Source organism: Rhincodon typus, chromosome 2, assembly GCF_021869965.1.
Source record: "Rhincodon typus isolate 14 chromosome 2, sRhiTyp1.1, whole genome shotgun sequence".
Taxonomy (NCBI): Eukaryota; Metazoa; Chordata; class Chondrichthyes; order Orectolobiformes; family Rhincodontidae; genus Rhincodon; species Rhincodon typus.
In genome coordinates, this window is record NC_063333.1 from 110,886,336 (window position 1) to 110,908,027 (window position 21,692).

General features: G+C 40.0%; 1 protein-coding gene across 8 annotated transcripts in view; it reads right to left on the reverse strand.

The window, feature by feature from the left end:
* Positions 1–4,816: 4,816 nt before the first annotated feature.
* Positions 4,817–21,692, reverse strand: part of LOC125486260 (synaptonemal complex protein 2-like) — a 299,464-nt gene continuing 282,588 nt past the window's right edge. For 5 of the 8 annotated variants that reach the window (XM_048613014.1, XM_048613007.1, XM_048612974.1 and 2 more), the window contains 3 exons: positions 20,692–20,791; positions 15,135–15,193; positions 4,817–4,884 (listed from right to left, as the gene is read on the reverse strand). In XM_048613014.1, coding sequence (XP_048468971.1) covers positions 4,833–4,884; positions 15,135–15,193; positions 20,692–20,791 — 211 coding nt within the window. In that variant the 3' untranslated portion in view covers positions 4,817–4,832. Of the gene's footprint in view, positions 4,885–15,134; positions 15,194–20,639; positions 20,792–21,692 lie in introns of all 8 variants that reach the window. The other 3 variants (XR_007264933.1, XM_048612993.1, XM_048613001.1) reach the window with 3 other exon arrangements.

Genomic DNA, 21,692 nt, shown 5'->3' on the forward strand with positions numbered 1-21,692 from the left:
TGGTGTCCAGGAGGAGGGGGTGTGTTGGAAGCGGGAGAAGGGGTCAGTAGAGGGAGGGTTAGGTTCACGGTTAAAGAAGTAAGCGTGGAGGCGGAGGCGGCGGAAAAACTGCTCTATGTCCAAGCGTGAGCGGTATTCGTTGATCTGTGGGTGGAGGGGGACTAAGTTAGAGTCTTTTTTTGTAAATGGAAATGGTTGTTGTAAAGCCAGTTCAGTGCTATAAATTAGGAGGATGAGCATGCATGCTAGCGTCGTGTTATAATACACATTCATTTACTCTCTTGCGTTTAGTCTCCCTTATTAAAGAGAGATGTGCATCACAAAGTGGCACGGTGGCTCAGTGGTTAGCACTGCAGCCTCACAGCACCAGCAACACAGGTTCGATTCCAGCCTCGGGCGACTGTCTGTGTGGAGTTTGCACATTGTCCCAGTGTCTGCGTGGGTTTCCTCCCACAGTCTAAAGATGTGCAGGCTAGGTGGATTGGCCATGCTAAATTTCCCGTAGTGTTCAGGGATGTGTAGATTAGGGAGATGGGTCTGGGTGGGATGCTGCGAGGGTCTGTTTGGATTTGTTGAGCCGAAGAGTCCGTTTCCACAGTGTAGGGATTCTATGATCTATGAAAGCAAAAGGATGACTGAAGTGGTTGTATTTTTCAGTCAGCACTAAGCCAATTTCCTGCAAGCAGTTGGTCAGGGATCACCATTTCCACAGACTAGGAGGTCTGTAATTTGCTACTGTACTTGAGGAATGTAAAAACATTTTCTCATGCCAATTTAACTCTTGTAAATGAGTTTTCTTCATGCGTTAAGGTTCTTACACTGATTGGGATTGTCATATTAGAACAAATTTTACTAAATTAGAAACAAGGGAGGAAAATAGCAGATGTCAATATTTATCTGGATTTGCTTCTGCTATTATAATAATGCATTAATTGAAATATTTCAACTATACGTGTAAAAACTATTCAATTTGCCACCCAAGTAAGTTAACAATTCACAGTTCATTGTCTCCAGTGTGCCCACTTAAATGCTACTGTTGCATCATGATTCAAAGACAAAACAATGGAAAAGGCTAGAGATAAAAGTTACAAATGGAAAGACAGACAATGGCTGCTTTAGCTATGGGCAACTCCCAAACCACATCATTGATCCAGTAACATTTATAAATAGGAGAACTTGTTATAGCTTAGGTCTCAAGAAGCTAGTACAGAAACTTTGTTTCTGGATTTGGCAACATAAGCTTTCAATGTTGAGGTCCAGCCATCTGTTAGGAGTGTTTCAACACAGAGTTCAACCTATTAGAAGCTCATAAGATGTATCATTACAACGTGGCTGAGCTTGCTTCTTTGTTTGTAGATATGATCAATGTGACATCATTAGTTTTGATGTTTTAAACAAGAGGGGATCAATGTTCAGAGTTAGAAGGGCAGAGAACTATAATGTCTTCCGGAAAGGGCAGAAGAATTTCTGTCAATTATTCTACCCCAATATCATCAATTGTTCTGAGCACAAGAGAAAAAGATAGAGGATTATTGAGCCAATGGATCCCAGATATTAGAGACTTGATTATCTTCATAGGCTTCTTGGCCTTAAAGGTTTCTCTCTGGGTTACTGAAGATAACCAACCACCCTTGATTTTCCAGGACTGTCCTGAAATTCCCTTTCCAGGGTGCACTCTGTCCAGTGTTTCCACTGTCTCTGCAGACAAAATCATTTGGCTTACTTGGATGCCCAGAGGGCTGGTTGGAGGGCCTCTACTGAATTCAGGGTGGGTTGTGGCAGGATATTTTCTTTCAGGAGTCAAACATTTGAAACAACTCGCCTAACCCACTCCTCTCTGCAGTCAGAGGATCAGCGAACACCCACCTCCAGACCCTCAGACTCAGCAAACTAAACCCGACCTGACAGGCTTGGATGCATCTACGCTATAATAAGGCTTTTGAAATTTAATAAATATCCTACAGAAAGCTTCTGCAAATTCTGTGCCTTCCTACTCCATCATCCCCACATTTATTTTCATCTATCAATGATCTCTCAATTTATCATCTTCAAGAAGAGATCGATAATTGATTAGATTTAAAAAGCATCAAGGGATAAGGGGAGACACAGGAATTTGGAATTGGAATACAGGATTGAATGGCAGAGCAGGCTTGATGGGCCGAAAGTGTTTCTAATGGGAAGGGAACACTTGGTTTAGAAAAATGTTGGGTTTCAATGTTTTTTAGAAGTCTTGGCTGAAGCAGGATATTTGCTCCTGAAAAAGGAAGATCGAAGATCATAGATCATAGAATTCCTAGTGTGGAAACAGGCCCTTTGGCCCAACAAGTCTACACCGACCCTCAGAGCATCCCACCTAGACCCATCCCCCTATAACCCACATGATCTACATATCCCTAGATACGATGGATAATTTAGCATGGCCAATCCACCTAGCCTGCACATCATTGGACTTTGGGAGGAAACCAAAGCACCTGGAGGAAACCCATGCAGACACGGGGAGAATGTGCAAACTCCACATAGACAGTCGCCCGAGGGTGGAATCAAACCTGGAAGATACGTAACTTATTTCTTAAACGGTTCTAAACTAAGTGCAAGGAGCTTAGTTTTAGAATTCCAGACTAGAAGTATTTGATTATAGCTCTGAAAGAGTTAATTTAAAACTGAGTATGCCCAAACATTTTATTTAAATCCAAACATTGTTATATGAAGGCTCCAGAACATTTTCTAGAAGGGGAATTGAAAGCAGTAACATTAAGTTCATAGATGTGAAAGAGAAGTGTATTATCTGTGGTGTGAGCACTGTAGTAGAGTGCTTTTGGAATTAATGGGATTGTATTCGACCAATGTGTTTCAAAGTCAACGTAAAACAACTGCATTGTGGTGAGGTTTATTGCATGGAATTTGAAGATGGCTTTGAATGTTGCTGAAGTTTTCTGGAAGTGGAAGGTAAAACAGTGAATTGTTTGAAGTCTTTAAAGCTAAACAGGGTGTAAGCAAATAAACTGAAGATGGACAAAAATGAAAGATCTGGTAAGGATAAAGATGCTTCAAGTAATTATCAAACAATTGGAAGAAAGTAAACCTGAAATTTCACAGTTGTGGTTGGCCAAGATACAGTTGAGATAAGACTCGAGATAGATGAATAACAAAGTAATGGGGAAGAGTAAAGAAAAAGTGAAATTTAAGGTTAAAGATAAACAGTGAACAACGAAAAGAGATAGAATTGACAAAACGTGAACACCAAAGAGATAAGCAATTAGAGAACATGAGCTGGCCACAAAACATCTTAAAGCAAAGGGAAAATGGAGAAGTTACTAGGTTTAGAGAACAGAACAGAAATCAAAGAAATAAAGACGACAGACTGGAATCAAAGTCTGATATAAAGAAATTAACAGTCTTCCATTGTACTAAGCCTGAACATACCAAATGGAAGTCAAATGGGAGACTGCAGACTGATGGAATGGACAATATATGCTGGCTGAGTCAGCAATGCCCATATCCCATGAATGAATAAAACAAATTAAGACCAACTTCAGAATGTTTTTTTTTGAAAAGGAAACTTTTCTTTTGCAAAAAGTGAAGCAAAATGCAGAACATTAAACATTTAGCCAGTCCAAACAATTGGCTGAAATTGTCTGCTGGCAGCTTACAGCGTTCTGCTTTTGTCCAATTTTCTCTCAACTCTGCAGATCAGAATCTATGAATGCCCTTTAGATCCTGATCCAGAGTTTATTTCATTTTGATGGTAGTATGCTCCTACACTAAGGCAGAGTTATTGGATCAGAAACATGGACAGTGTACAGCAGTCATCTCAAAAGCCTGGAGAGTTCTGTCTTTGAAAAATACTGCAAATCAGGATCAGCATACCCCCAATGTAAGCCACTATCCTCAGCATTGAGTCACTGGTCACGTACGGCCAACTGTGATGGGCAGATCACATGCCTAACCCAAGACTCCCTAAACAAGTGCTCTATTTCAAACTTAGAAATGATAAGCAATCATCACAAAGACACCCTGAAAGCCTCCTTCAACGGATGTGGCATCCTCACTGACATCATGGGAATCACTTGCCCTAGAATACACAAACTGGAGGACAAGCATCTGCAAAGGCAACAACCACTTCGAGCGTCACCAAGCAGAGCAAATGGAGGCAAGCAAGTTTGTGGAAAGAGCATGAAGCTGATAGGTGAAGTTTGATTTAAAAAAAGAACCTGCAAATAGATCATGAGATTCAGAGTTTGTGGAAACAGGGAACTTGGATGTATAGGGTGAAAGAGGGGAAGTGTTGTACAACAGCAAAACCAGATCACACAAAACTAAGTCCTGAGACTAGCATTCCAGCAGTGTCTTCTCACATATTCCCTTCATTAATATACGGCTGTTGATACTCACTGACATGGGTTTAAAGTACCTTCTACAACCTCGACTTCATCATCATACAGTCTCTGTAGTACATAAATATATGCACTTATCAGTTAGCCTAAAAGCCTATTTACATTGTACAATTTAAATTACATGGAGTTCTTTGTGGTGTCCTTAGTTCCAGTCACATTTTTGGACAAACACATCTCTGTTTAGCCTCAGAAACCTTAATGTTGTTATTTAGGGACAATGCAAATACTTTATTCAGTACTTTGATACTTTTCGCTTTAGCACATTGTGTAACATATATGAAAGTAATCCCTAAGTGTAAGGATTAGAGGGATGGGAAATAAATTAGAAGACTGCCATAAGAAAACTAAATACAATGCATATCTTGGATTATAATTATTATTAGCTTAGATGATTGATTTTTGAATGACTTCGTTAAAAATACCTCCATATGAATCATATCAATTTGCGTTTCCAAGCTTATCTTCTGGGGAGGAGATCAGCGGTTTCATTCTGTCAAAAAAAAAAGTTTTAAAAAATCAATAAGGAACAAACAGTACAATGGATTCACAGCAAATGTGGAAAATTAGACAAAGTTTATGAACTCAAGGACTTCCATAATAATTTAAAATCCCCAATCATTTACTTAACAAATATAAAAGCAACCACTGAAAGATGTCTACCTTACCGCTAGAATTTATGCTACCATTTAACGAAGCCATAAAAACAGTCCATAGATCACATATATTTGTAATCATTGAAAATTATCAGAACAATTCTTCTTGTTTATTCTTATCCCTGTTGAGTTCTGGTGTCACGTCTCTGGAGAAATTCTTCTGTCCTTTGGGAATTGAGTTGGCAATTTTTTAAAATATGGGGCAAATTCACCAATCTAGTTTTACCCATGGAGAATCATACCCAAAAGGAGTATAAATTTGAATTAGGGAGTTTTAGATTTACATTGCAGCACCAGGTTTCAAAGCTGTAGTTACTATTGGTCACAGCGAAGCAGGACATAGACTCTGGTCTCAGATTTTTCTTTTGTCTCTAACTCACTCAAAATTGTTGTAAGGTCAATTAACACTAAGGCCTTATACAGCTGGATACCTTGATTTGTTCATGAAATAGGCCATTGAAAAATATTGACTATTTTGGCACTAATTTTTAAATCTTTCTTATTTGTTCAAAGGAATGTGGTCATCGCTAGCTAGGTCAGCATTTATTGTTCATTCCTCTTTGTCTGGAGGTGGTGGTGGTGAGCTGCCTTCTTGAATCACTACAGTCCTTGAGGTATAAGGGCACCCACAATGCTGTTAGAAAGGTAGTCGTAGTCATAAAGTGTCACACAGAGCAGAAAAGGCCTCTTGGTCAATCAAGCATGCACCAACAATAGCTACCACTAAAGGCACACAAATCCCAATTTCCTGCAGTTGTCCCATGTCCTTGAATGTTATGACATTTAAAGCGCTCATCCAAATATTTTTTTTAAAGATTGTACGGTTTCCAACGTCCACTACCGTCCCAGGCATTGCATTCCACATTCCCACCACCCGGAGTGAAAAAGCTTTTTTCTCAAATCTCCTCTGAATCTCCTGCCTCTTACCCTAAAACTATGCCCCCTCGTGATTCATTCCTTAACCAAGGGAAATCGCAGATCCCTACTCACTCTTTCCATACCCCTCAAATCATAACCCCCTCAGCCTTCTCTGCTCCAAAGAAAACAATCCAAGCCTATCTAGTCTCTGCTTATAATTCAACTTCTCCATTCCAGGCAACATCTTTTGCGAACCTCTTCTTCTTCCCCTCTAGTACTATCACAGTTTCCTGTAATGAGATAACCATAACTGCACACAGTACGCCAGCTGTGGCCTAACTAATGATCTGTAAAATTCCAAGATTACCTCCTTGCTTGTTATATTCTGTGCTACGAATGATGAAAGCAGGTGTCCCATATGCCTTCTTGACTATTGTATTCATGGTGCCAACTTCAGGGATCTGTGAATAATTACCTCAAGATCCCTCTGTTCCTCTGAGCTACCCAGTGTCCTGGCATTCACTGAATATTCCCTTGTCTTGTTTCTTCTTCTAAAGTGCATCGTCTTGCACTTATCACGGTTAAATGCCGTCTGTCACTGATCTGCTCGTCTGACCAATCCATCTATATCTTCCTGTAACCTTCAACCATCTTCATCATTACTGACTATCCAACCAATCTAGGTGTTGTCTGCAAACTTGCTTAACATTTCCCCTTACATTTTCAACTGTATCATTTACGGTATACAAGAAACAATAAGATTTCCAGCACTGATCCTTGTGGTGCAGTGCTGGAGACCATCTTCCAGTCACTCAAACAGTAATGGTAGAAGGCTGTTCATGTTCTATTACTAATCCAGCTTCTGATCCATCTCACCAAGTTTTCCCAAATTCCATGTGCTTTAAACTTCTCATGTGGGACTTTGTCAAAAGCTTTGCTAAAATCCACATAAACTGCATCAGTCAAACTTCCCTCATCCACAGACTTGAACACATTTTCAGGAGTTCCAGGTATTTTACTCAGCGAAAAAGAAGAAACAATGATATTGTTTTAAGTCAGAATGTTGAGTGGCTTGGAGGGGACCTTGCAGGCGATAGAGTTTCCATGCAGTTCTTGCCCTTGCTAGTGGATGTGTATTCACAAGGTACTTTTATGGCCCCTTCGTGCTGTTACTCTTCAATAATGTTTGTAAAGATCTAAACCTTGACAAATTATGGCAAGATTTTTAAAATGCTTTTAATGGAATTGTGAGATCTCTTCAAAGTTTTATTGCTATTCTTTAATCATAGAATCCAGACAGTGTGGAAACAAGCCCATTGGCCCAACAAGTCCACACTGACCCACAGAGCATCCCATCCAGACCCATTCCCCTATAAACCACATAATCTACACATCCCTGAACCCTAGGGGCAATTTAGCATGACCAATTCACCTGGCCTGCACATGGGAGGAAACCCGTGCAGACACGGGGAGAACATGGAAACTCCACACAGACAGTTGCCCGAGGATGGGATTGAACCCGGGTCCCTGGCGCTGTGAGGCAGCAGTGTTCACCATTGAGCCACTGTGCCACCCAAGTGAGCTACTCTAAAGCTTCCTCTGGATGGTACACACTGCTGTCACTGTGCATTGGTGATGAAAGGAGTGAATGTTGAAAATGGTGCTAATCAAGCAGGTTGCTTCATCCTCAATGGGGTCAAGCTTTGAGTGTTGTTGGAGGTGCACCCATCCAAATTGATAGACAGCATTTCATCGCACTCCAGATTTGTATTTTGTAGATGGTATACTGGCATTGAGAAACAAGCTGAGTTACTCACTTCAGAACTTCTAGTCACTGTCCCACTCTTGGAAACAGTATTTATATGGCTAGAGATAGTCGGAACTGCCGATGCTGGAGTCCGAGACAACAAGGTGTAGAGCTGGATGAACAAAGCAGGTCAGGCAGCATCAGAGGAGCAGGAAAGCTGACGTTTTGGGTCTGGACCCTTCTTCAGAAAAAAATTTTCTGATATGGTAACCCCTACGATGGTGATAGTGGGAGATTTAGTGATGGTAATGCCATTGAATGCCATAAAGGTAAGTGATGGCCTGATGGTATTATCACTGGAATGTTAATCCAGAGACGCAGATAGTGCTTTGGGGACCCAGGTTCAAATCCCACCATGGCAGATGGTGGAATTTGAAATCAATAAAATATCTGGAATTAAAAGTCTAATGATGATTGTGAATCTATTATCGATTGTTGGAAAAACCTATCTGGTTCACTAATGTCCTTTAGGGACATTCCTGCCATCCTTACCTGGTCTGGCTTACATATGACTCCAGACCCACAGCAATGTGTTTGACTCATAACCGTCCTCTGGGCAATTAGGGGTGGGCAATAAATGCTGTCTAGCCAGCAACGCCCTCATCCCATGAATGAATAAAGAAAAAAACGAATTGAACGTCAGAGTAACCATTAAATTCTCTATTGTTGGAGATGACGTGGCACTTGTGTCTCCTGTTTTTTTTTCATTGAGCATATATAGTTTTTAATACATGGTGCATGTGTTCACCACTCATCGTGTTTGCAACTGGATAGCTGAGGATAATTCTACCTACAAGGACCAGAACAAGAGAGCAAATGTAGCATTTCAGTTTCCAATGTTGATGCAAGATGGGATAAATCAAAGAAGCATGGATAACCAGAGACCAAAACATTCTTCTGCAATGTTGTGCTTAAAAAATGAATTCAAACAGACCATTAAGGGTTAATTGGACATGACAATGACTGATTGAATTAAAGTGGAAAAATACACGAAAACACGAAAAACAGGCCTAATTCAAATTAGGAATGGGTCTGTCTAGGTCTGTGCGTGTGCAGCTCCTCGACCTTGATTGTTGGTAGGAACCATCTGCTTGTGTGGTCCACATGAGGCCACCTGGATTTGTTTTGCAACTATTCTGAAAACTGGAATGGTACCGAGTTATGTCGAAATGGGGATTAAACATGTAAACTTAGAATCTGAATAGTCTTAATATCAGGGACTTTGCCCCGTTCATTTGAATTCACACCATCAGGTTGGGGTTCACGCAACTGATGCCATGGAATCTGAGATAGAGCTCAGAGTGCCGCTGTTGCTAAAAGTCCACGATAGATGCAAAGGCAGTGTGAGACTCACTAGTTTATCTCAGTTGTTTAACCTAATCAAAACTATATAATGAATACATGTATCAGCAGTATAATATATGAATTGATAATTCTTAGTTTAAGTATTTTAACTGAATAAATTAGCTGCATATTGAAGTACACGTGTCTTGTAATCATTTTGATCGGACCTTAAAGAACGCGGTAGGTATTTTCAGCCTAACAAACAGCTTCCAACTCAACATACTTGGAGGTCAGTCGAGAGAGGATTTCACTCTTCTGTGAACAGTAAAAAGGATCAAATACAGAAATAATCTTTAATCAAACATCCGTATCCACATGGGGCACTGCTGGCATAACAGCCTGGACTGCAGCACTTATCCTGCAGTAAAGTGCTGTGCACCCACTGAGCAAAGAGAGATAGACACCACCCCCCAACCACCCTTGGTGATACTGAATTGAATACAATCACGATCATCCTAACTGGAAGCCTGTGCTCAACACCTCTATTCTGCATTCCTGTCCTATCAATAATCTCTCCACCATATATCTGCTGTGACTCACTAAAATATGACTGGTTGAAACCACACATTGCAGCTTGTTCAACCCATCTATCTCCTCACTTGGACACTTGTCCTGAACAAGATCGATCATCAGAAACCTGGTGAATCAAGAAATGAGAAACATGGGAAGTCACTAACAAGCTCTTTGTGCTTTTATTTCAGACTTCATCACCTGGTGCATGTAGCTTTGGTGCTCAGGTTTAGAGTATGCTAAAATATACCAATTTGGCTTCTTTCTGTTCAACATTCCAGTGCTTCTGTTCAAAATTATGACTCCAGAGAGTTTCTGCTCTTAAACTGCAAATCTATGATTCAGAGTGGGGAGTCAATGACCATGCCACAACATAAACAATCCAAGCTAATTCTCTGCAGTCATGGCTTTAAATCCCACCGTGGGAAGTGGTGAAATTTGAATTCAATATTTATTTTTGAAATAAAAATTTATCCTAATGGCAATGTTACTACATGAAGGCAGTTAGCCAAAACAAATCAGCCTTTCTACATCTATATTCACCACACCCTAGAATTAAAACTTTCAAATATGCTCAAAATTGATACTAAAGTTTCTTAACCAAACTTTTGAGTAACCAATTCTAGAGACAATGAATGATCAATTCCACATGCTAGTTTGTACCTTAAACAAAAAGGTTTAGCATACAGTAACAACTAAATAATCTGATTTGCCTATGCTTTTAGTCCCTGTCACAGAAGGCAAACAGACAACAAATAAACAGTTAAGTTTTAAATAAAAGAAAACAATAAAACTGGCCAGATTATTTAAGTGCTTTTCATGGTGCATTATTCTACAGGCAAAGATAATGGCTTCTTTGTTGATTTTCTGAAGATATCAATCAGGATCACTGTTACAGGTCACTCAGAAAAAAAGGAGTAACACTTCACTTCCAAAAGCTGGCAAGGAAAGTTTTCAAATATTCATGCTATAACACCAGCCAAATTTCTTCTCACATAAAAACAGTCCATAACCCAATTCAAACTCTGACCACTCCCTGATAGTCCATCTCCTTCACAAAGTCCCAGTTACCATTCAAGGGCTGCCATCTGCTTGAACAAGAAGTATTTTCTAGACTTTGTGGAACCAATTCCTAGGTATTGATCTTGACCTCAAGAATAAACAAAAACATGTTAAAAGCTTTTAACACAAGCTGTTAGCCACAGTCCAAAAGTCATCTTTAGCTCCCAGCTCCCAGTTCACAGCTCCAAACTAAAATTCAGAAAGAATGAAATAAAAGTAAGTAAGGGTTTAACAGTAACCATTGTTGATTGTCACAAAAATCTACTTGGCGCATTAATGCCCCTTAGGGAAGAAGACCTGCCATTCTCACCTATTCCAGCCTATATGCAGCTCCAGATCCACAATTACTTGGTTGACTCTGAACTGTCCTCTGGCCAAATTAGAATCATAGAATCTGCATGGCCATTCAGCCAATCAAGTCTCCACCAACCATCTAAAGAGCATCCCACCCAGACCCAGCTCTACCCTATGCTGTAACCTCGCAATTACCATGGCTAATCCACCTAGCCTGCACATCCTTGGACACTAGCAGCAATTTAGCATGGCCAATCTGCCTAATCTGCACATTTTTGGACTGTGGGAGGAAACTGGAGCACCCGACAGAAACCCACATTGATGCGGGCAGAACATGCAACTCCGCACAAGGCTGAAATCAAACCAGAGTCCCTGGCACTGAGAGGCCGCAGTGCTGACCACTGAGCCTCCCAATTACTGCTACTTCTGTTTGACTGCACTTATTAATATGAACTGAACTTTTATATCCTGAGACAATTGTCTAGATCTTATGGTGTCATTGGACAAATTTCCTTTGGCACTGTTTAGTCTAAAACCATTTGGGCTTTTAGATACAGAAAGTATAATCCGATAATAGCATGGAGGGGTGCAAAGAGATGGAGAGAATGGGGTTTCTGAGTTCACAACAAATGTCACAATTAATAATACATCACCTTAAGGATGAATTAGCCTCACATCAGAAACAATGAAAAACAAAGATGACCAAAAGCCAGCATGTTCAATGAACTTGCTTGACTTTTTTTTTGAAATAGTAACATAAGATTGAGGAGGGCAATACAATGTTACATGTGAACTTCATGTGCATGGCCAGGTACTAGGGAAATGAAACCCATGCAAGCCCCATGATGCTCCACATACCAGACAGTTGTTTATGGATGATCAATGACCTCCAAGTAGTACATGCCCAATGGCTCTATATGGATGGCCCATGAATGCTAGGACCCTCTACCCACCAGAACAAAACCCAGACCTTTGAAACTCTGTAGAAGGCCGCACAACTGCTTCCAGTTCCTGGAAAATTCTAAAAGCTGATGATAGTCAAAGCAAGATCAGAGAAAGGAAAGAAGCCAGGTCACATCACCTCCATTCAGGGGGGCAAGTTGAAAACTCTAGGAACAAGATCAGGGAGTCTGGGAGAGTACACACAGTCTTCTCAGCAGTGACCAGAAATGAAGTCCCGGAAGCAAGCAGCCAATTCAGAAGTAGCAAGTAACATTTCTTTTTTCTGTTTTCAAAACTTTGTTATCCTGATAAGTTTAAAATGTGTCTAAAAAAAGTCTTCAATTTCTTTAAGCAAGAAATCCTGTGCACATTTCAATAAAGGGAATAGCTTTCCAAGATTATCAAAATCGAAATGCTATCCTTTTTACTGTTCCTCCAATCCTGTATATTCCTTGATATCCAGAGTTCGCTGGATTTGTTGGTTCTATCATTTATTGGAAGATGGTGGCACTGTATGCTCCCCTATGTTAGCTTTTTGCGACTCCTGCACTAGGACCCCCAAATCCCTCTGTGTTGCAGCTTTCTGCAATCCTTCTCCATTGCTGATTGTACATTCACCACCATCATTTATGTCATCAATATTTACTGCAAGTAATTGTGATCCCAGCACTGATCTCTACAGCATTCACTAGTTACAGATTACCATCCTAAAAATGCCCCCTTTTCTCAACTCTGTTGCATGTTAGTTAGCTAATCCTCTGTCTAGGAGTTGATGAATTGTTTCTTGCGATTCCTAATTTTTTTTTTGTTCATTGTTTACACACAACTCACAATGTGCCCCAGCAAACATGATTTTTAAACCATAGCCACTTTTGTACAGTCTCCATTGTTCAAAGCAGTTTGTTTTTCCTTAAAAGCACGTTTTTTAAAAAAAAAAGCTCCACAATCCAAAATAAAACAAATAAGATACAGGGCCTTGAGTATTCTTCACAAGCAACTCAGTGATGTGTACATTTAAAAACATTTTTATACTCAACTATTCCTAACTGTGTGTTGCATTATTTTTTTCTCATATTTAGTAACTAATGAACTCAATTATTTGCTAACTCAGAAATCTAGTTGAATTAAGTCCTTAAAAAAAAAAATGAATTTATTTGGTGTGGAAGAAATGAACCCATTGGAGAAGAGATCCTTTTAAAATTAACCCAATTGAGAGGGGCAGGTAAATAAAAGGAGAGGAAACTAGTCTATCCCTCCTCACCTGGGTATTTAAGGGGTATTCAATTTGAAATGGTAAGAAATTGGGAAGCCTTATATGGGAATATATCATACAATATAGCAGAGGATTGGAAAGTGGTAAACATGACATCGGTATGCAAGGGGCCTAAGGACTATAAACTGGTTAAGGTTTCAGAAATAACAATCAACAAGAAAAGTAACAGCCACTTGAGATTTTAGTTAAATTAGTTAATATTAATCGAGTTAATGCCAGCAAAGCTCTGTAAAATATAGGTCAGGTTTCACTACTTTTTTTGATGGAGCAGTGTTAATTAAGAGAACGCAGTGGATATTGATCGTTTACAAAATTAAAGTTCATGAAATAGGAGGGCCAGCATCAGCTTCACTAAAACATGTCTCAGTGATCAAAAAACAAGTTTTAGTAAAGACAGGTTGGTAGTTAGTGTTTTATGCTGCACTGTCAGATGTCAGCAAAATTTAAAGACATATGCTCCTAATATCACTATCAAAGCATGTGAATGGAGGGTATGAAGATCTTGTACTCTATCTTCTATCACTCGAATGGTGACATTGTTTCAGGAGTATATTTCTCTGCTGTAACAGATGAATGTTACTAAGTGCCTGAAGACTGTAGGTGTTTATGCATAATAGTTGTAAATTCTGCCGGATTATACAAATACAAGAGACCGACAACCTATTTTTTATGCCACTGGCGATAACCTGGGAGCTTTGCACCACGCACACATTCGATCAAATGCCCTTCCAGCTTCAAAGTTTGTGATTGTTGATTTCATCAATGGTGGTACTGCGTACAAAAACATGGACCGTGTGTAGAATCTATATAAAGCTCTGGAGTATGGCATTCCGGTCTGCTCATCAGATTTTAGCAAGGATGGAAGGATCCCTCAGTGGATGCAGAGGAAACTTACTAGAATGGTTCCAGGAATACAACATTTTAGTTGCAAGATTAGGTGAGGGCTAGGGCTGATCACCTTGGAAGAAAGGAAATGAAGAGGAAATTTGATGGAAGTGGATAAGGTTATACCAGATTTGAAAAAAAGACAAATACTCCCTTTCAAGGTCCTTTCTCAACTTGCACAACTGCAATCAATTTCTTTTTGGAAAAATTCTGCATTTGTACAATACTATTTTCTTTCGGTCACTTTGAGAACTGTAAACAATATGCTAGGTCAGCTAACTCCAGTCCTAACGCGTAACTCTAAAATCACGCCTATCAGCTATGCACTCTTACACTTCAAAAGCCTAGTATCTGGAGATATTCTTTTAGCTACTCTCTTGACTTCTAAGTCCCTGAAGGACTTATTTTCTTTTGCGCTGACTGTTCAGGAGTTTGCAAACAGTACTTCTACTATTATAGATGTTTTCTCTCCGAATGAAAATGTACACCACCCAATATCCTCAGGATTGTCCTGATTGTGTGTACTGGACTCCTGTTGCTAGGCAGCAATAGCTTTTTTTTAATCCCCCAATGCACTGAACTATTTACCTCAAGAGTTTCAAATGCATGTAAACAAAACAAATCTCCAGGCATCTTGCTACCACTTCCAGAACAAATCTAAAATGGAACTAAAAACTAGTGCTCTCTGTCCTCTTAATGTACACAATATAGAAATACAAGTCAAACTTAAAGCTTTATATCATATCACCACTTAAGAACCCAGGTCTTAAATAATAAAGATGGACCTTCAATACATTATGAACATGACTCCAAATAAATTATGCCATTGTAAAAAAATTAATTTACATCCATGAAAATATTTGACATATTATGTTTCATGCATAGAAGAGGATGACAAGAGAGATAATTTTCATTCTCCCAAGAAAGCACTTGATCAAGTCGTTGCTATAAGTTGTATTCACTTGGAAGACATTGTATGAGAAGCAGCTACCACAATTCTTGCATTTAAAAAAACTATATGAATATCAATGACAACAGAGGGACAGATGGAAGCAGAACAGAAAAACACAGTAGAGGAAAACCACCATGAAAAGAGGCTGACATGACCTCACCTTTGTTCTTGATTTTCATAAAACTGCAAGAACTTAAGAGACTGCTCCTTCCAAAAGTTCTGTTCAGGAAAATAAAAAAAAATGATGATGTGGATGGAAAGAAATAACATCCAACTACTGAAATGATCACTTATGAGAGTTTCTTCCTCCAGATGGGGGCATATAAGAAAACAGAGGGATTGAGCCAATGTCACATAACGGTTAAATTTGTTTCTGTTGTTAATAGGATGTAAGGGATATCTACGAGTGCACTTGACAAACAGTGTTGAACAGCTTCTCTGATTGAGTTAGTATCATATAACAGTTAAATTTGTTTGTGCTGTTAATAGGATTATGGATTACTGATGGAATGCCATGTTATAACTGGCTTATTGTATTGCTAAGGCTTGAAAATGAAATGTAATTAGATTAAGCTATCGGCATCTTAATGTTTAAAAACGTAAGCCGAACTTAGAATCGATGCAGTTACACGTTTATTCTCAGCAACCAGAATGCAACTGTCACTGCCTTTTAATAAAAAATCCTTTAATTCCTATCTATGGATGACTGGGTTATTCTAAGAAGAAGAGAGTATCCAACAACTTGGTGTAGTCAGCAGGATTTGCAAAGATTGCAGAGTCCCCGAGAACATCCCGTACACTCACTGGCGCCCCAAGGTAAGGGGTTCTCTTCTATTAAGAGTCCAGTTGTGTAGAGGATTTTCGGGGACAGTCCAACGCGATTCTATTAAAAGAACGTTATCATCAATAGGAAACGCGAGCCCATAGCAAAAGGTAAACGTGTAAATGGTCATAAAGGACCCACGGCCCTATAAGTAGGCCCAATGGCTCTAAATATCAGAAGTGTAAAAACGTCATTCAGGATGTCTAAATTCGAGTTGCATACGACTATTAAAAGGCAGACAGGACCCGTCCAATATATCAGAGGACAAACTTCTCCAAAATTTAAAAGAATACATTGAACAACAATTTGACCTGTCTACAACCCTGACTGAAATCCGCCAAAAGTATGGAACCTCCACAGGGCAATGGTCCCTGGATGACATTAAATGTGTTTGGGGTAAAACTAGCCAACTAAAAGACAAAAAACTGATGCACTGGTTTTTATGTGTAAAACAATAAGTCAGAAAGTGACAAGAAATTATCAAAATCTAATCATGACTGTGAAACTAATAATCTAAAAGACCAATTAAAAGTAGTCTGCGCTGAACTAACAACTACTAAATTGGAACTCCAAAAGGTAAAGAAGGCAAACTCAAGCTGTAGCCCACCTAATGCGCCGTCATCACCTCCTTATCAGAGTGCCCTCCTGCTTCTCATTATTCAGAATGCGAACCTAAGGTCCGAGGCCTAAATGAAATTGAAGGACACAACTCTGATGACAGTGATTCTGACGATTCATATAATGAGGGCAAAAATAACAGGCTTTTAATTTACAGCCAGTACAGACTAGGAGCCAGAAAGCAAAAACAAAAGATGAAAAGGGCGTAGTCAAATATGAATATTGACGATAGACAGACCACAAACCTGCCAACCCCAAGTTGGTCGAACAGTGGTCAAACAACAGCCCCATCCAAAAAAAAGGAGGCATGAAAACGTGGAATGAATTTGAAAACTTAAAAATGTATACAGTCTCCATCTGATGGATGGGCTACAAGTATTGTCACGTCCTACCATGATGGACATCGGCAGGAAACTTGAGGAAAGTGAGGGGGAATTGGGCGAAAATGGGCAAGACCTTGATGATGGATGTAAAAGGTATTAGAAATTGGTTGTTGGATTATGGCACCCTCCTTAAAGTTGACTGGAGTAAGATTTCAGCTTGCCAGCAATGAGGCAATGAGGAATTGAGAGATTACACAGTGTTTCGTGGCAGTCTGGATTGAACACTCCTGATTGGCCGACAATATTGACATTCCGGACAAAGTCAGATCATAATAACCTCGCACCCCTTAAATCCATATTCGGTGCAGGGCTAAAGCCAGATTTAGCCAAAATGTTAAAAGTTACGAGCCCAGATTGGGAGAACAGTGGAAAGATATATGGAGAAATAGTTGAGGCTGCAAATCAACTAGAGCAAAATATGGAATCCAAATTGAGAACCATGCAGACTGTAATAACTACAACAGGGATTTCAGCAGATAGATGCCCAGGTATATGCTATAATTATGGCTGAGAAGGACCTTGGGCAAAATGTGCTGGTTCCAATAGAAAATAACCGCAGGTAAATCCACTTCTAACCTGGAACCTAAAACCCAGAAAAACCCACTGGCCGAACAGGTGCTACTGGAACGCATTAAGGGATTGTCTCCTGAGCAACAGGAAGATCTCGTAAACCTCACAAAAAAACTCAAACAGCCCACCTCTTAGCCCATTTTTTAGCAGCTTTAGAAAAATGACCAGATGACTGTTATGTTTCGACGGGGGTGGGCGATACGGAAATTGATTGTCTTTTGGACACTGGAGCTGAATTGACATGTTTGCCTTTAATTGACGGATGTAATTTGCCCTTTGACAGTGAGTGGAGGAACGCAGTTGGAGTTGGGGGAAAAGGACTAATTCTCAGCAAAACACAAGCATTGTCAATATAATTGGGGCTGCACAAGATCTTGGCATCTGTGTGGGTTGGGCCCATACGACAACTCCTGTTGCAAATGGATGTCTTAACCCAGATAAGCTCATCACTACGTTTTAAGGATGGTCAAGTTACATGGTCAATAGAACACCTCAAACAGGAGGAATAGCAGAATCATCATATTTGTGCGAAGGATAAAATTGACTGCAATCTGTTACAGATGACCACGGTCACTTTTACTGGAGTTGCCCTGCCTTGTACTAAACAATACCCCATTAGTCCCACCTCCATTGCTTGCATTTTACCCATAATCAAACGATTTGAGTAACAAGGTGTACTAGTAAAAGTCCACAGTTCATCTAATAGTCCAGTATGGCCAGTTAAAAAGCCGGATGGAACCTGGCATCTGACAGTAGACTACAGGAGAACGAGCCATTGTGTTGATCAAAGAGCACCCTTTGTCGCCAATTCCTCTACCATTTTTAACTTTCTTTCGCGGGATTACAAATAATTTTTGGTGATAGACATGGCCAGTGGATTTGGGTCTGTTCCCTTGGCTCCTGAGGTACAACCATGGTTTGCTTTGGTCTTCCAACAACAACAGTATACCTGGACGTGTCTGCTGCTTTCACAGTAGCTCTACTGTATTCCATACGGCTTTGTAAAGTCATTCGCGGGCATTGCCTTCGATGGCATCCATGGTAATTCAATACGTGGATGCTATTAGAATATCATCCCAGACAGAGGATTCACACATCCTCCTTGACCATTTACACTCCTACAGCCATAAGACCAACCTTAAGATGGCGCAGATTGTCCAAGAGGTAGAAACACATTTGGGACAAAAATTTCAGCAGGAAAACGTGAAATGATCCAGGAGTGGAGAGCTGCTGTTTGAACAGCCAAAAAACCCACTACTATTCAGGAATTGAGATCTTTTCTGGGGTTTTGAAATTTCAACTGAAACTGGATCGATAGTTATACACAGTTAGCTCAGTCACTGAATGATCTCTTGAAAAGGAAAGAGGGAATCCAAGGAAGCTGTTATGCTCATCCCAGAGCAGCATTCTGCCTTTCAAAAATTAAAAACTGCTCTGCGCTTAGCCCCAGCTTTGGGCATCCCCGATAATGGGAGATTGTTTACTGTCTACGTACGCGAGAAGGATGGTCACATGAAAGCTATACGCACACAAGAGTATGGTGACTGGCAGCGACCCATTGGCCACTATTCTGCTTGACTGGAAAAATGGCTGTAGGATGGGGCAGTTGCCTGAGAGCTATGGAAGCTATGTGTAGGGCTGTGATGGCCACCGCATCCTTCGTACTTGAGCAGATTAAGAGTCCTCACACAGTTCATGCCATGTTGTCCATGAATAGAGTCTTCCAGGTGACAGCAGCCTGGTGGACACGCTGGAATACCCTCTTGGAAGCTCCCAACTTCCACCTCGCTCATGCTAGTCTAGTCAATCCCACTACTCTGCTCCCAATTTCAGAGGGCGAAAAGCGGGAGAAGAGGGGAAAGAGAGTCATGAGGTTGAAGAACATGATTGTGTAAAAACTGTAAAGTGCTTGGATGAGGCAGCTCAGATAGCAGAAAAGCATTTGCAGGATCTGGGCCTAATCCTTTTCAAAGACAGGTCCTCGTTTGTTGAGAATGGTATACGAGAAGCAGACTGGGCTGTTACCCCCTTACATGGTGTAAGGCACCTTGTCGGCGGGCATCTCAGCACATCAGGCAGAACTATGACCACTTGCAGAAGCCTGTAAAATAGCGAAGGGAAAAATTGCAAATATTTATACAGACTCCTGCAATGCCTTTGGAGTAGCCCATGATTTCGATCTTTATTGCAGAAAAGGGGATTCCTTACAGCAACTGGAATATCTACCTGAAATGAGAATGAAGTACGAGATCTCCTCAATGCCATACAATTGCCACAGGAAGTTTCAGTTTTGAAATGTAAAGCTCATACCCAACAGAACACCACAGAAGCACAAGGCAATGTCTTAGACGACCAGGTGGCTAGAAATGCAGCTTTGCAGGGAATTGCCCTAGTAGGTCATCAAAACCCAAAATACAAACCCTCACAAACAAGTTACAGGATTTAAAGGCCATGCAAGAACAATGCTTTCGAGAAGAGAAGTCGAAGTTGTAGCAGGAATTAAGTTATGTGAGGATGGTGTCTGGAGGCAAAGAAATAAACCAATTGCACTGCAAACGTTAATGTCTTTCTTGGTGCAAAACATCCATTCATGGGGACATCTGGCCTCTTTACAAATGATGGCTAGGTTCCAAAAGAGCTGGTGAGGAAGAGGGTTCAAGAAATATGCACAACTTGTGATAGACCATTGTGTAACATACTAACAGAACAATCCAGAACCAACCACGATAATGCCATGACTAAAACCTTTGGCACCTGCTGGACCCTTCCAATATCTGCAAGTGGACTACATATCTCTCCCAAAACATCCTAAGAACCCTACATATTACTGTTAGTTTGCTTTGGTTCTGAGATTCCATTCGGGAAGGTTCAAAAAACAAAAAAAAAGGGGGAGAGATGGAATATAAGAAAACAGTGTGACTGAGCCAATGTCGTATAACAGTTAAATTTGTTTCTGCTGCTAATAGGATGTAAGGGACATCCGTGAGTGCACGTGACAAACGGAGTGTTGAACAGCTTCTCTAATTGAGTTAATATCGTGTAACAGTTACATTTGTTTCTGCTAATAGGGTTATGGTTTACTGATGTAATGTAATGTTGTAATTGGCTTATGGAGTTGCTAAGGCTTGAAAACGAAATGTAATAGATAAAGCTATTGGCATCTTAATCTTTAAAAATAGAAGCCAAATTTAGAATCAACACAGTTACACGCTTATTCTCAGCAATCAGAATGCAACTAATACAGCTTCTAAATAAAAATCTGAGTTTTTACCTATTGACGACTGGTTATTCTAAGAAAAAAAGAGTATCCAACAATCACATACGAGAGTTTCTTCCTCCAAGTTCTTTACTGCTTGCACATCTTCTTTAAGGTTCTTCAGTTCCCGTACAAGTGTTTCCTCAAACATATTCAATTTCTGTAGCCTTTTTGAAAATATGTAAAATGAAAGTTGTACCAAGCAATATGCACATAGAACTGCAGCTAACAAAGAAATCTTGGTCAAATGTTATTGATTACTGCTATCGTGCTGCAACATCCAGAATAATCAAATTGTTTGGATATGAGCATAAGTAGGCAGTTCATTCCCTTCAGCATATTAAGAACATAAGAAATATAAGCACAAATTGACCTTATGACCCATGGAACCTGCTGTACCATTTAATAGGATTATGGCTGATTTTGGTCATTAACCCCAACCCTCTTGCCTGCTCTCCTTATCCCTGTATTTCAGGAGACCGAAATAATTTACTTTGCCCTTGAATCTATTTGTCAATGGAACATTTACAACAACCATTAAACTTAATCTTATTTTTAAAAATATAATAAATATTGACAAATATTGTTTGAACTGTGCCCATTAACGGAATCACTTCATAAATTCCATGTAACACTTAGTGCCAGTTGCTTAATAACATTAAGCATTCAATTCTGCCAGTGTGCTAATGACTGATTTATTCCTGATCATCCACTTGCACTGCCTCCATATTCTTAAGGTAGAATCATAGAAGTCTACGGCACAGAAAAAAGCCCTCTGGTCCATCAAGCCTGTGCTGATCAAAATAACTACCTAACTATTCTAATCCTATTCTCTAGTACTTGGCCCATAGCCTTGTCTGCCTTGGCATTGTATGTGTACACCTAAAATAAAAACTTTACTGTAATGAATGCTTCTGTCTGTACCACCCATTCCGGCACTGAGTTAAAGATTCTCAGCATCCTCAGTGAAAAAGAAAATTCATCACATCTCCGCTAAGCCTCCTGTCTTTACTTTAAATCTACGCCCACATTCATTTATCTGTCCACCAAAAGGGAAAATGTTCCTTC